Source organism: Mesoplodon bidens (assembly GCF_964165515.1).
Source record: "Mesoplodon bidens genome assembly, chromosome: 1".
Lineage (NCBI taxonomy): Eukaryota > Metazoa > Chordata > Mammalia > Artiodactyla > Ziphiidae > Mesoplodon > Mesoplodon bidens.
The window spans coordinates 14,344,381-14,359,210 of NC_138176.1; the positions used below are offsets into that span (position 1 = coordinate 14,344,381).

The 14,830-nt window shown below is 37.7% G+C and overlaps 1 protein-coding gene across 1 annotated transcript in view; it reads left to right on the top strand.

The window, feature by feature from the left end:
• Window positions 1-14,830, top strand: part of PDZD8 (PDZ domain containing 8) — an 86,953-nt gene that overhangs the window by 43,092 nt on the left and 29,031 nt on the right. Inside the window, exon 3 of the mRNA XM_081234195.1 lies at window positions 5,389-5,491. Coding sequence (XP_081090321.1) covers window positions 5,389-5,491 — 103 coding nt within the window. The remainder of the gene's footprint in view (window positions 1-5,388; window positions 5,492-14,830) is intronic.

Here is a 14,830-nt window from a genome sequence, read left to right on the forward strand (position 1 = left end):
AAGGATTTGCGTTTAGGAGAATTATGGTCTCATTGACTTTGATTTGGTCATCAAGTATTGATTATTTTCTAATATTAGAGATATAAAGATCAAGACAAAGCTTCTCCCTTTCAGGACTCTGGGGGCAATAGAGGTGCTTGTTTCAGAGGGAGATGAGTTTGACTTTATATGTCTTAAGTAGTAGGGCATGGTTAGATTTCCTTGTAGAAGTGTTCTGCAAACTTGACGGTTTAGACATGGAGAAGGAGAAAGACAGGGACTGGAGATTAGGTTTGGAGGTCTTCGTCATAGACAGGGAGAGTTAAGTCCTGGGTGGGATAATTTCCAAGGGGGAGGAGTATAGACCAGAGGTAAGCATATATAGGAGGTCAGCCAAGTTTGATTCTTTTCACAACCCTTGAGGTGATATTTGACTCCCTTCAGGTGTGAGATTCTTCTTTCAAATTAAGTTTAATCATCCAAAAAAAGAAAAAAAGATTTTTGGTTTTCACTTTTGATTATAAAAATGACTTTCTTATAGAAGGGTGCACAGGGAATTCCTTTTCTTTTCTCAGTGGTTTGGTCTTGAGTCATATAAATTCTCTGTTTGTTTCTTGATAGGTGATGTTTGTGCTTATGCTCAACATGAGGTTTCAATATACCTTTGCCTTTAAAAAAAATAAACATTTTGAAATTGGAAAGAACTTTTATAGAGCTAATAGCTCTTTCCAGAGACAGATGTCTAAAGGCGATTTTCTTTGCCTTTTTTGTTTTCAGTACAGACTCCTACTCCCTTAGGAAGTAGTAATAGTACAAATGTATTTGTACTCGTTTCTTGCTAATTCAGTATATGTTGAATGTTCATTTCACTCAAAATATGTATTAACCAGTGACCGTTGCTACTTGTTTCTGGTGATTATATAATTTGAATGGTAAATCTTTGTTTAACTCAAGACTGAATTGTAGATGTACAATGAAAGTGGATACTTTTGTTTTAAATGTTCTATATAAACTAAAGCAAATGCCTTCTTAATTCACCCAGTTGGCTGGTACTAGTGGTACAGTGGAAACTCCTTTCTGGCGTTTATCTAGAAAATTATATGTTTTTCCAAATCAGTCAAGATATCAGTCAAGAAATCAGGAAAATGGGGGATACTATTATTATTCTTCTAAAAGAATTAAATCTTAATCAACATAGAGTCATTAGTAGTTGAAGGAATCCACTGATTGCAAGTCAAAAGCAGGTTCAGGCTAACATAGGAATTATGTCCTGGGAACCAGATCTGGTGCTTGTAGGAGAGAAACAGTCAGTCTAAGCAGTCAGTCTCAGGTATCTCTTTTTCCCTGTCTGTTGCTAATGGTGGGTCATTCTTGAAAACAAAATAAATATTAAGAAGTTTATACACATAATATACTTTATACAGATCCTAAGAAATAATACTTTTTTAAAAGAAATAAATTTTCTAAGCAAAATAGATCCTTACTAAATTGGCATTTATGACACATGGTTTAGTGTAGTGTTGTTAGCTTTTCTAGAGTACTAGTAATGTTTGCTCAGTTCTTCCAGAATATTCACCATTGGCTACAGATCTTTGTAACTACTTCAACAGAAGAAATGTAAAGAGTAGAAGTGAGTATCGTGGAGTGCTCTGACATAGAATCAGAAGTTGATCTAAAATCAGAATTAATAAAAGCAGTATCTATTTCAATGGCAAAATTAAATTCAGGGTAATCAGACAAAATATTTTCATCCTTAAGAAACGAAATAGGGCCTCCCTGGTGGCGCAGTGGTTGAGAGATCGCCTGCCGATGCAGGGGACGCGGGTTCGTGCCCCGGTCTGGGAGGATCCCACATGCCGCCGAGCGGCTGGGCCCGTGAGCCATGGCCGCTGAGCCTGCGCGTCTGGAGCCTGTGCTCCGCAACGGGAGAGGCCACAACAGTGAGAGGCCCGTGTAACGCAAAAAAAAAAAAAAAAAAAAAAAGAAACGAAATAAACATCTGAAGCAACATAGAGCCTAACAAACCAATCTAAAGGTGTTTTTGGAAGTACTTTTAATAGTTGATCAGTTGCTTTTAAAATGAAAGTTTTCTGTATCTGGAATATTTGTCACAAAACAAAGATCAAGGCTATCTGATAGGGCAGTTAATGTTTTATGTACTTTAACATTTCATTGTTGGGCTTCCCTGGTGGTGCAGTGGTTGAGAGTCCGCCTGCCAATGCAGGGGACGCGGGTTCGTGCCCCAGTCAGGGAGGATCCCACATGCCGCGGAGCGGCTGGGCCCGTGGGCCATGGCCGTTGGGCCTGCGCGTCCGAAGCCTTTGCTCTGCAATGGGAGAGGCCACAACAGTGAGAGGCCCGCCTACCGCAAAAAAAAAAAAAGAAAAAAAAATGTCATTGTTAAGAATGATAACTATTAAATGTTAAATATTTGTGGTATTTCAATATTTTAAATGATTTTTATTTGGATTTTTTTTTTTTTTTTTTTTGCGGTATGTGGGCCTCTCATTGTTGTGGCCTCTCCCGTTGCGAAGCACAGGCTCCGGACGCGCAGGCTCAGCAGCCATGGCTCACGGGCCCAGCCGCTCCGCAGCATGTGGGATCTTCCCGGACCGGGGCACGAACCCGTGTCCCCTGCATCGGCAGGCGGACTCTCAACCACTGCGCCACCAGGGAAGCCCTGGAATTTATTTTAAGGGACCCTTCTTTTAATATTTTCTGTTATCAAATGTCAACATCAGATAAAAATCCATTTTCTATTTTATTGAAATACATAATCTTATTGCAGTGTATTGATTCATAGTAAAAATAAAACAAGCATTTATTATTATATCTTTTTGTAACAAATCTCTGAGACTTTTGATATAACCCTAATGAACGCTCATTATTCTTTTTCTCTTTAAACAGCTTTATTGAGATATAATTCACATACCATATAATCTATCCATTTAAAGTATATGATTTAGTGTGTTTTAGTATGTTCAAAGGGTTCTACAGCCATCATCACAGTCTAATTTTAGAACATTTTTGTCCCTCTCAAAAAAACTCCATACTCATTAACAGTCAATTCCTAATCCCCCTTGTCCTCCTCCCCCAGCCCTTAAGTAATCAATAGTCTACTTTCTGCCTCTATAAATTTGCCCATTTCCAGACATTTCATACAGTATGTGGTCTTTTGTGACTGGCTTTTTTCACTTAGCTTGTTTTCAGGGTTCATCCATATTGTAGCAGGTATCATTACTTCATTTCCTTTTGTTGCCCAATAATATTCCATTGAATGTATATGCCACGTCTTATTTACCTATTCATGAGCTGATGGACATAAGGGTTGTATTCACTTTTTGACTATTATGAATGATGCTGTTATGAACATTCATGTCAAGTTTTGTATGAATGTATGCTTTCATTTTTCTTGGTTATTTACCTAGGAGTGGAATTTCTAGGTCATATGTTAACTCTATGTTAACTTTTTATGGAATTGCCAAAATATTTTTCAAAGTGGCTGCATCATTTTACAACCCCTCCAGCAATGTGTGAAGATTCTAGCTTCTCCACATCCTCACCCATACTTGTTATTGTCTCTTTTTTAATTAGCCATCTAGTGGGTATGAAGTGGTATCTCATTGTGGTTTTGATTTGCATTTCCTGATGGCTAATGGTGTTGAGCATATTTTCATGTGCTTATTGGCTTTTTGCATATCTTCTCTGGAGAAATGTCTATTCATTTTCTTTGTCCATTTTTAAATTAGGTTATACTAGGTCCTTACGAGATACATGATTTGCACATATTTTCTCCCATTTTGTGGAGTGTCTTTTTGCTTACTTGGTGGTATCCTTTGAAGCACAAAAATTTTTCAGTGAAGTCCCATTCACCTATTTTTTCTTTTGTTACTTGTGCTTTTGGTGTCCTATCTTAAATCATTGCCTAACCCAAGGTCACAAAGATTTGCTTTTATGTTTTCTTATTAGACATTTAGGTCTGTGACTTATTTTGAGTTAATTTTTGTTGTGCTTTTTTAAAATGTAAAAAAGGGTGTTATGAAAAATACAGAATGACTTATGGTTTTAGGGGGAGATTCCAAGCATTATGCTTTCTTATTCCTGAATCCTGTAATATCTGTTGAGAATTTGAGAGTACTAGCTGGTGCATAGCCTTCTCTGCATGACCATAAAGGCCTTTAGGTAGTTTGCTCTTTTGGACACATGGTGGCAGCAGAGCTTTGATGAATGAAAATTCTCATTTTCCTAAACTTAGTATTTTATAATTATGAATCTTCTTAATGCTCTTGGCAGTAAATTGTTGAGCAGTTAAGTTTAAATTGCCTTTCAGATTAAAAATTATTTAAATTTATGAACTTTTCTTTGCCATGAGTTTATTCTGACTTTTCAGGTTATGAAGCCAGTTTATGAGGTATGGACATGATTTGCTTGAGTTCTCCAACCTTAGGACACAATTTTCTCTTATTACTCTAAGGTCTTTTATCCACTTTTCTTTCATTATCTCACTCCTATCCCTGTGATCTTCGTGTAGAGATAAAGTAATAGAGTAGCAGTCAAAATGTTGATTAATGCTAAAGATAGTCTCAAACTTACTCCTAAAAAACATTGGCAGACTTACATTCTGACTTAGAAGATAGATAACATAGAAGTTGAGCATGTGGGTAACAGTTTTTTCCTTCAATAAGAAAAACTGCTTTATGTCTTCTCAAGATTGGACCCAAGATTTCCTTTTTAGATCTGAATATTAAACAGTAAAATTAAGTGATACAATTATTCCTTGACAATTATTTTCAAGGTAATAGAAATAATAAACATTTATTGAGCACTGACTGTTTGCGAGACACTATGCTAAATGTCTTATATGCATTGTCTTTTATTCTCACAACAGCTCTAAGAGGTAAGTTTTATTTTTGGCCTGAATTTTCCAGAGGAAGAGATGGGTTTAGAGAAGTTAAATAATTTGCCCAAGGTCACATTAGTAGGTAGAGATGTACGTGTATGTATGTGTGTTCATAGCAACTATATTGTACTATTTTATGTTTAATTTTTACAGATATGGTATCATACTGTATAGATGTATCACTCTGCAACTTATTTTTAAAATTCAAATCTATAGCTGATTTGAAAATCTATAGCTTTTGCTACTGTGTATAGATATCTGGTCAATTTGTTTACCTCATGAATAGATACCACTTTCTATTTCTTTGATTTAGCTGCTGAATAACAGCTTGTCCTAGAATTTCACCTAATTTTTAGCTTTACTTTTCCAGTAGAGGGTATACGAAGTGTTTAATTAAATTTTTTCCTCTGTTGACAGTAATTTATTACTTTTTAGTATAATGATCAGAAAGAAAAAGTTTAATGCATAGAATTGGTATAATAGTCCCCTTGTTTTATTTTATACTGCAGGTTACTTATTTTTGGATCCTATGACAGAGAGGCAAATATTCATTGCACACTTGAGCTGAGCAGTGGCGTTTGGGAAGAAAAACAAAGGAGTTCTATTAAGACGGTAAAATAGATTTGCATAGCTTTACATCTGTATAAAGTTTATATTCTATAAGTGTTGTTTTATTAATATTTCTGTATCCTAGAGTTATTTTTGGTCATATGCAAATAATTATGAATAGCTCTTAATTTGTCTTGTTGCAATATATCCATAATAAAATGAATCATGTAAAACTAGAGTATTGATTGCTTGCATAAGAAACCTTGTCTAACTAATTTTCCTTTTATAACTTTAAAGTTGTTTCATAGTTGTGGAATCAGGAGGAAATGATTCCGAACACCTTAGAAAGCTTGTAAATTCAGAGCATTCATTCATTGATCAGATATTTCATGAGCACTTACTTTGTACCAGGCACTGTGTTAGATGCTGGGGAAACAGTTCAAGACAAGAGACCCTGTTTTTGTGGTGCTGTCATAGGGGAGAGGTTTGATAATCGTCTGCCTGTAGAGAGAAAGGATTATAGGACGATGGGGTAAACCTGAGAGATCAGATCAGTTAGGAGGTATTTAGGGGGAGGTGTTGGCTACTTTAACGAGGTGGTAGCCAAGGAAATGGAAAGAAGAGAATGGATTTGGGACATACTTTTGGTGTGTGAAGGACTTAGAGTTCCAGTTTCTTTTTTGATCTCTCTCAAAAGAAACTCACCTAAATTGCAAGACTTTGAAAAAAAATGCAAAGGCTTTTAAAATATTTTAAGTGCTATAATTAAAAATACACAAAAACAGTGCTTTACTCTCAACATTTTTTAAAAATTTTATTTATTTATTTTTGACTGTGTTGGGTCTTCATTGCTGCATGCAGGCTTTTCTCTAGTTGCAGCGAGCAGGGGCTACTCTTCATTGCTGCGCCACGGGCTTCTCATTGCAGTGGCTTCTCTTGTTGTGGAGCACGGGCTCTAGGCTCATGGGCTCTAGAGCGCAGGCTCAGTAGTTGTGGCCCACAGGCTTAGTTGCTCCACTGCTTGTGGGATCTTCCCAGACCAGGGCTTGAACCCATGCCCCCTGCGCTGGCAGGCAGATTCTTAACCACTGCACCACCAGGAAAGGCCCTCTCAACGTGTTTTAATTGGACTTGTTTGGGTTCTTTGGATTCCTAAATGAGTAAAACTTGTCATTAGTTATTAGCTAATTTGTTGAGCTAATAACCAACAAACAACTCAACCAAAGTTGAGTTGGTGTTTTCTGAATATTCTTCATAGTTTAATAGCAGTTATGTTATGCTTCTTGGAATTTGCATAAATCTAGTTGTCTATTAAAGATTTTAGAGCATTTATCAAGATGTTGTCTACAGAATTTCTTTATTAAGCCCATGAAGTTTCACAATGAAAATAGAATCCCAGAATTTTATGGCTGAAATAGGGAAGAAAAAAAAAAAAACAGTGTCCTTAAGGGATCCTCAGCCTTTTTTTTTTTTTTTTTTTTTTTTTTGTGGTACGCAGGCCTCTCACTGTTGTGGCCTCTCCCGTCGCAGAGCACAGGCTCCGGACGCGCAGGCTCAGCGGCCATGGCTCACGGGCCCAGCCGCTCCGCAGCACGTGGGAATCTTCCCGGACCGGGGCATGAACCCGCGTCCCCTGCATCAGCAGGCGGACTCTCAACCACTGCGCCACAAGGGAAGCCCAGCCTTTTTATTTTAAAGAAAATTTATTTAATTTACTAAGCATATACTGAAATATTGGGCTGGCCAAAAAGTTCGTTTGAGTTTTTTTCACACCATCTTAGGGTTTGGTAATAATAAAATTCTAAGAGTGATTTTGGAACCCCCAGACCTCTCCAGAGTTGCTTTTAGCCTGTTTTAAGGTAAGATCTATTTAGCACTTCAGTAGTTTTTTGCAGGAATAAATTATAGTTGTGTTCTTTAAAGCTGTATTTAATAAGTTAGATGTTTAGCTGTTTCTATCACATTTAACTCTTGGTGGCAGTATAGCAAATCCTATGATTATTATTTGTATCCAATATTTAGGAAAACTCTCTCTCTATTATGTCTTCATTATACTGGTGAATATACTTTTGAACTGTACTACCTAGCTGTTTTACAGTAGTAGTAATGTGCTTTTTGGTATTTCTGGGATAGTCTGTTATTCTTCATAGCATTTTTTTTTTTGCAGTACATGGGCCTCTCACTGTTGTGGCTTCTCCCGTTGCGGAGCACAGGCTCCGGACGCGCAGGCTCAGCGGCCATGACTCACGGGCCCAGCCGCTGCGCGGCATGTGGGATCTTCCCGGACCGGGGCACGAACCCGTGTCCCCTGCATCAGCAGGCGGACTCTCAACCGCTGCGCCACCAGGGAAACCCCTTCATAGCATTTTAAAAAATAGTTACCAAAAAAAAAATAGTTACAATTCTCTTAAATAGATACATAAGCATATTGCCATGCTCTCAAAAATTATGACTTTTACTGGTTATGTGGTATTTTTTTGGATGCCTCTTTGACTTTTAAATTGTTTCCAATTTCTTCATGTAATAATTGTGAGCATTCTTATATAAAAAATTGAGCAGTGTGAAATTCTTTTGGAATAAATAGAGTAATTTTAATGAGTATGGGAAAGTAGGGAGAAGTAAAGCTGGAAAGGGAGGATGGGCTGACCCCTAGAGTTTGAATGTATGAAAGTAGTTGGGAGAATAGGATTTGGGGCATGGGAATGACAGGGTCAAAATAGTTTTTTTTAGGAAAATCTCCCCTTTCTCTCATGGTTGTTCATGCCACCTTTAAGTTACATCTCAAGCAGTTTGAAGCAACTCCTCAGAGAAAATAACCAGCTTTATAATTTGTTCTGAAATAAATAAATACCTGAAAACGCAGTATTGTTTTGTCTAGGTATGAAATGGTCATACCTTGCCATTGCTATTGGCATTTTCAGTTTCCTTTATTATACTTGCAAAAATATGAGATTAGACAGCTTTAATATTTTGTAGCAAAGGTTAGTAAGACTTTAATCTTGAGTCATAATTTTAGATCTTAGCATATGTCATAGGTAGTTTTGGAGAAGGAATTCTAGGTTACTAATTACATCTAGTGTCAAAAATGTCAGCAGCACTGAAGTGTCTCCAGGCACTAAATTACATATGTCTGAATTTAATAACTCTAGGGAGGAGAATTAGAGTGTTTCTCAAGATTACATAAAGCATTACAGAATAGGATTTGATAATTTGAGATACATTGCAAATTTGGCTAGCAAAAAAGTACATCATTAAAAAAATAAGTATGCTAAAAAGTATTTGAGTTTAGAAGCTATCTTTGTATCAATAAATAATTCAGATTTAGGGCTTCCCTGAAGCCCTAATGGCGCAGTGGTTAAGAATCCGTCTGCCAATGCAGGGGACACAGGTTTGAGCCCTGGTCCGGGAAGATCCCACATGCCACGGAGCAACTAAGCCCGTGTGCCACAACTACTGAGCCTGCACTCTAGAGCCTGCGAGCCACAACTGCTGAGCCCGTGTGCTGCAACTACTGAAGCCCGCACGCCTAGAGCCTGTGCTCCACAACAAGAGAAGCCACCGCAATGAGAGGCCCACACACCACAGCGAAGGGTAGCCCCCGCTTGCCGCAACTAGAGAAAGCCTGCATGCAGCAGCAAAGACCCAACGCAGCCAAAAATAAAATAAATTAAATTAAATAAATAAAATTTAAAAAAATAATAAAAATAATAAAAATTCAGGTTTAAATCAGTTTTTTTAATTTTGAAATTTATTAAGTGAAGTTAGCCATCAATTTCAATGAATATGCAGAATGAAAGAAAAATTAATTATGTATTTTAAATATGCCTTTGAGTTTTTCAGACATTTTTTAAAGCATAATATACCTTATCATGCTGTTAAATTAGGGAAGATCAATAATAGATGGAAAGTTTTAAATTTGTAGTATTTTCACAATTATGGGGGGTGGTGGAGATGGGTTGGGCAGATGTGGAGATGGAACAGTTGTAATGCAATAGCTGCGAGTCCTAGCAAAATCTAATGAATAGTGGCTTAAGCAAGAAAAGGAATTATCTGTCTTGTGTGATAAGCCCTGGGTTAGTATGGCAGCTCAGCAATATTGTAATCAAGGAGCATGCATGGCTCTTATTGGCTTTCTCCTCCATCATCCATAGCACAGGGTTTTTGTCTCCATGGCTGCAAGATGGCTAATGCACCCCTAGGTATCCATCTTTCAAGAAAAAGAGTGAGGTGTAAGGCATGCCAAAGAGACACGTCAGCCAGGTTTTGGTTTTTTAAAATGCTTTCCTAGAAGTTCCACTTATATCTCATTGGCTAGAACTAAATCACGTGGCCTCCCCCAGCAGTAAGGAAGTATAGGGAATCATTTTAGTTTTTCAGCCTTAGTAGAGGTAGAAGGCAAGGGAAAAAGAGTTACGAATGCCTTTTAGGAGGCCAGTCCACAGTCTTGCCACAAGAAAAATTCAAATTTATTTGATGACTTTTTATTTTTAATGGAATTTTTCTTGAATTGGGGTATCAGGGAATAGTTGAAAAGAAGAATTTAAAAAATACCCTGCATAGAACCTACTTCCTATTTATTAGATATCTGAGGAAAGTTTGGATCAAAATCAGACACTTAGGTCAGTGCCCTGCTTGTTAGCTCATTTGCACAATGAAAGAGCTCATAGGGTAAATGAGGTACTTTGTGGTAGTGTTTGTTCCTTAAAAATAATAAATAAGGAAGGCTTCCCTGGTGGCGCAGTGGTTGAGAGTCCGCCTGCCAATGTGGGGACACGGGTTCGTGCCCTGGTCCGGGAAGATCCCACTTGCCGCGGAGCGGCTGGACCCATGAGCCATGGCCGCTGAGCCTGCGCGTCCGGAACCTGTGCTTCGCAACAGGAGAGGCCACAACAGTGAGAGGCCCGCGTACCGAAATAACTAACTAACTAACTAAATAAATAAATAAATAAAATTCCTCATGAGAATCCCATAAGATTTCATAGCAAATAAATTAGAAATTAGACTTAAACAAAAATTATAAGATCATCTTGCAAGAGTTGAGAGAGTCAATACTAAAAATATGTTTACCTACATCAAAAGAGACAAGGCACTTCATGATTTATTTCAGTCTTGCATTATGCAGGTTTGGCAATGATAATTTGCTTCCCTTTCACTAAGGAAGAAAATTCAAGGAGTTTTCAGATTTTAAAAAAGTTTCAGGCCATGATATTTCAGTAGGAAACTATGAAAACAACTGTATAACTCTAGAATTTATAGTACTTATCAAATAACATTCACAATAAAATTAATCTGACATATATTAAACCTATTGAGTATACATAATCATTATTATATGCATGGTAAAGCAAACAGATCTCATAAATGTCACATAGACACACATAGTTTTTAAGAGGGAGAGATCCTGAGTCTTACCCTCCCAGAGTTGGAGTTCCCTCATCTTTGACCACCCACTTGCTTTACCCTTAGCCCCAGACATAAAATAGGTTATCAGTAAATGTTCTTTTTTCTTACTCTCTCTCAACTATCCTGCCTGTGCCATCCATGTCTTCTCTTCCATCATTTATCCCCACTGTCACTGGAGTCTTCAAACATTGTTTTATTCTTGGTGCAACCTGGAATTCTTGAGGCCATTTGGAGAGAAGAGAAGAAGGCACCATGAATATGAGTTGTGGAACCTCTGAATCTGGGAGTTCTGGGGCAGAGGAAAAAGCACTGGGGGCCTTTTGGCACCCGGCTGCTCAATCTAGTTCTTTCCCTTGTTCTCCATTCTGAATAAAAGGAGTTATGAAAAGAGTTTTAATTTTAAAAACAAGCTTTTTAATGTACATTTTTTGATACTAACCCTATTCCCTCTCCTTCCACCCTACCACACTGTGCACTCAGACACTTGATAGCAATTGTCCTTTGTAAGGGTCAAGTCTTTCCTTCTCTAATTAGACATAGAAAGCTAAAAATCTAACTTGTTAAGTCAGTCCATTGGCATAAATATGTCACTGTCAAAGAGGAAGGAAGAATATCGATTTCTTCCTTTGAAGTGGAGATGAATTTAAAAAGAATCTTCCCTGAATATATTAGGTGGACAAAAGAGAGATCCTGGAACAGTCATGTGTTCATTGTAAAAAGAAGTAGAAGCACTTCATGTCTTATGTAGCCCAGTATGCAGGTACCAGAGGGAACTATGGTTAAAGACATTAGGAAATGTCATATTTCAGATCTGTCTGAAAAATAAGAAGTAATAAATTCCTGAAAAGCATTCAGCAAACAACTTGGGGAGAGCCCATAAATAATAATTTGGAGCTCTTAATCAGAATGAATATATTCCTTTCAGAGGGTTGTATGGTGTCAGCTGGCAACTTGGAATTGGCCACTGCTATAAGAAGGGCTTTAGATAGGGTCTACCGCACCCAAAATTATGAAGTCAGAAGAATTATCTAGAGTCTAGACTTTATCTTTTTGTTTGATTTGAGTGGTACTTTTCCTTCTCTGTACTGCTGCTTCCCTATCAAAACCTCATTTTGTATATATATATAAATTTATTTATTTATTTTTATTTTTGGCTGCGTTGGGTCTTCATTGCTGCATGCGGGCTTTCTCTAGTTGCGGAGTGCGGGGGCTACTCATTGAGGTGGCTTCTCTTTGTTGCAGAGCACGGGCTCTAGGTGCGCGGGCTTCAGTAGTCGTGGCACGCGGGCTCAGTAGTTGTGGCTCGTGGGCTCCAGAACACACACTCAGTAGTTGTGGTGCATGGGCCCAGTTGCTCCACGGCATGTGAGATCTTCCCAGACCAGGGCTCAAACCCGTGTCCCCTGCATTGGCAGGCAGATTCTTAACCACTGTGCCACCAGGGAAGTCCCAAAACCTCATTTTTTTAAAGGATCTGATTCTGAGAAATAAATAATTTATATCAGGTTCCCTTCCATTTTCTTTTAAACATACCCTTACATTTAGACATTTGAAGAGATGATGCCTACTTTCTAAGAACTGTCAGTGTAGGAAAAGAGACATGTGAACCAAATATGTCACATATGTAATACTTCAGCGTCTATGAAATATTGATACTTTAACCGTATACAAAGAGCCAGAGTCTTTTGCCCGTAAGATCTGTACTTGCTCCCTTAAATCCCACTACCTCAAACAAAACTAGACTGTGTGTGGTATTCTGATAATTAGGAGACAATTTGGGAATGGTGTTAGTGGAATCATTTTAGAGCAGAGGCAAGGAAGGCTCTGAAACTATGGGGAGATGGAATTTGAGTGGAAAGGCCTTCATAATAAGATCAGCCATGTTTAAATGCCAAAGATTGAGCCTGATAATATGCCTTATCATAGAGTCAGTGAGTCTCCCTTTACTTCCAGAGTAGAGGTTAGGGCCACTGAATACAGGAAACATTTGGTAGAGGGAAAGTAGTCATTTTGGAGAAAATACAATGTATAGGGAAATTATATGTTCCCAAAACATCTAATTACTAGGAGAATATTTTGTCACAGATAGATCTGCATTAAGGATAGGGGAAACAGGGTAAAAATGACCAGGTGTAATATCCTGAATGATTGAGTCCGGGACTTTGATCAGTTTTCACAGATGATCTAAAATAGCACTGTCCAATAGAAATAAAATGCATGCCACCTAGGTAATTTTAAGTTTTCTTCCAGCCACATTTTTTAAAGTAGAAATTAACAAGTAAACAATTTTAGTAATCTTTTATTTGACCCACACACCTAAAATATTGTCATTTCCACATGTAATCAACATAAAAATTAAGGAGATTTTTTTTATAGTCTTTGAAATCTGGAGCGTATCTTACACTTATAGCACATCACAATTCATCCTAGCCACACTTCAAGTGCTCAGCCACATGTGGCTAGTGGTGACTGTATCAGACAGCACAGATGTAGAGCGAGCAACGTACAATATAATATTCAGATTTGCACATGTCATTAAACTTCTGTCAACAAAACGTTCCAAGTTAAAAGGTACAAAATTGAGAAAGCTCTCTCAGGACAAATATGTAGGAAAGAATTCCAAACTGCCTAAAATATGTGAGATCTAAGCTCCCTAAAGAAATAGACAATATATCATTGTAGCTCCAAAACAAGACAACTTTTCATTAGAGTGGGTGTCAAAAAATGAATATGCTTATTTTAAAACTATGAAGTTCTCAGAGAGAATAAATTATTTGTACATTTCTGGTTTCTATAATACAAGAAATGTACAATTGCTAGATGAGGTGGGGAGAAAGAACTGAACTTTATATGGAAGTGAGAGCCATATAAAGATAAATGGATGGGAAAAAATTAATGTTCTTCAGCTGAAAAGACAAAGGTGGGTGAATGATTAATGGAAGCATATAAATATAAAAAGCAAACAATAGAATGATGAACAGATTTACGGAGCAAGGAACTAAGTCTCTGTGTCTATGAAGATAAATCTCATAGTGCTAATGATAATTACATGCTAAATGCTAAAAGAAGGGCACTTAAAAGGTCTTTGGTAATACTGCATACTACGTACTTGCTGATAGACTTTGCAGGAGCACAAATATGCTATATTCTATTTATGCTATGTGTCCTGCACCTAGTAGAATTCCTGGCATGTTGCAGTTGTTCAATGAATGTCCTGGGAGGAGGGAGGGGAGGATAAGTGGCCTTCATGGCTCCATACTTCTCACAGGACAGGCTCACCATGCTTCCAGCTTCTGCCTGATGCTCCAGCCCCTGGCCTCACCTAATACTACTTCTTCCCTCTGTCCTTCCAGCCGAAGGGTGGTAGTGACTATCTGAGACAGAGTTGCTTCACTGTCTCCTATTTGGTTCTCAGTTCTTCCATCACTGAGTAGCCATTTCCTCTTTTAAAGTCCTTCTGTTTCAGATATTTATGTGTGTCTGCCTTCTTATCAGTCCCTAACTGACTCACCAACCAATCATCATTTCTCTGGGAAACTTTTCCTAATGAGCATGAAACTCTTTGGTAATATTTATCACAGTTGGGAGTTTTCATTTATATTTGTATGATAATTTGATTGGGGTTATCTCTGCCAGTATCTTCCTTTACAGCAGATACCATGATTGTTTTTACTTTCAGCACTTGGCATTTAGTGGGTATTCAATAAATGTTTTTGGGAACACTGAAGCTGTCTGTTTAGCTATGAGCCTCCATGTACCCTTAACCTTTTTTCTTTCAAACTTTCAGCATGACATAGTCACATTTCTGTCTCTTTTCTTCCTTCAAGGCTATCTCTGATGTATGGTTTAAGCAAATAAAAATGTTTAGGTTGAGGAGGTCCACAAAATTAGATTAACTGCTCAATATTCCTTCTGTATAAAAAGCCTGGTTTTTAGAGTGAGGAGTTTACAAATGTGGTACATAATGGTATAATGGCATTATGTAAAATATCAGAAGAA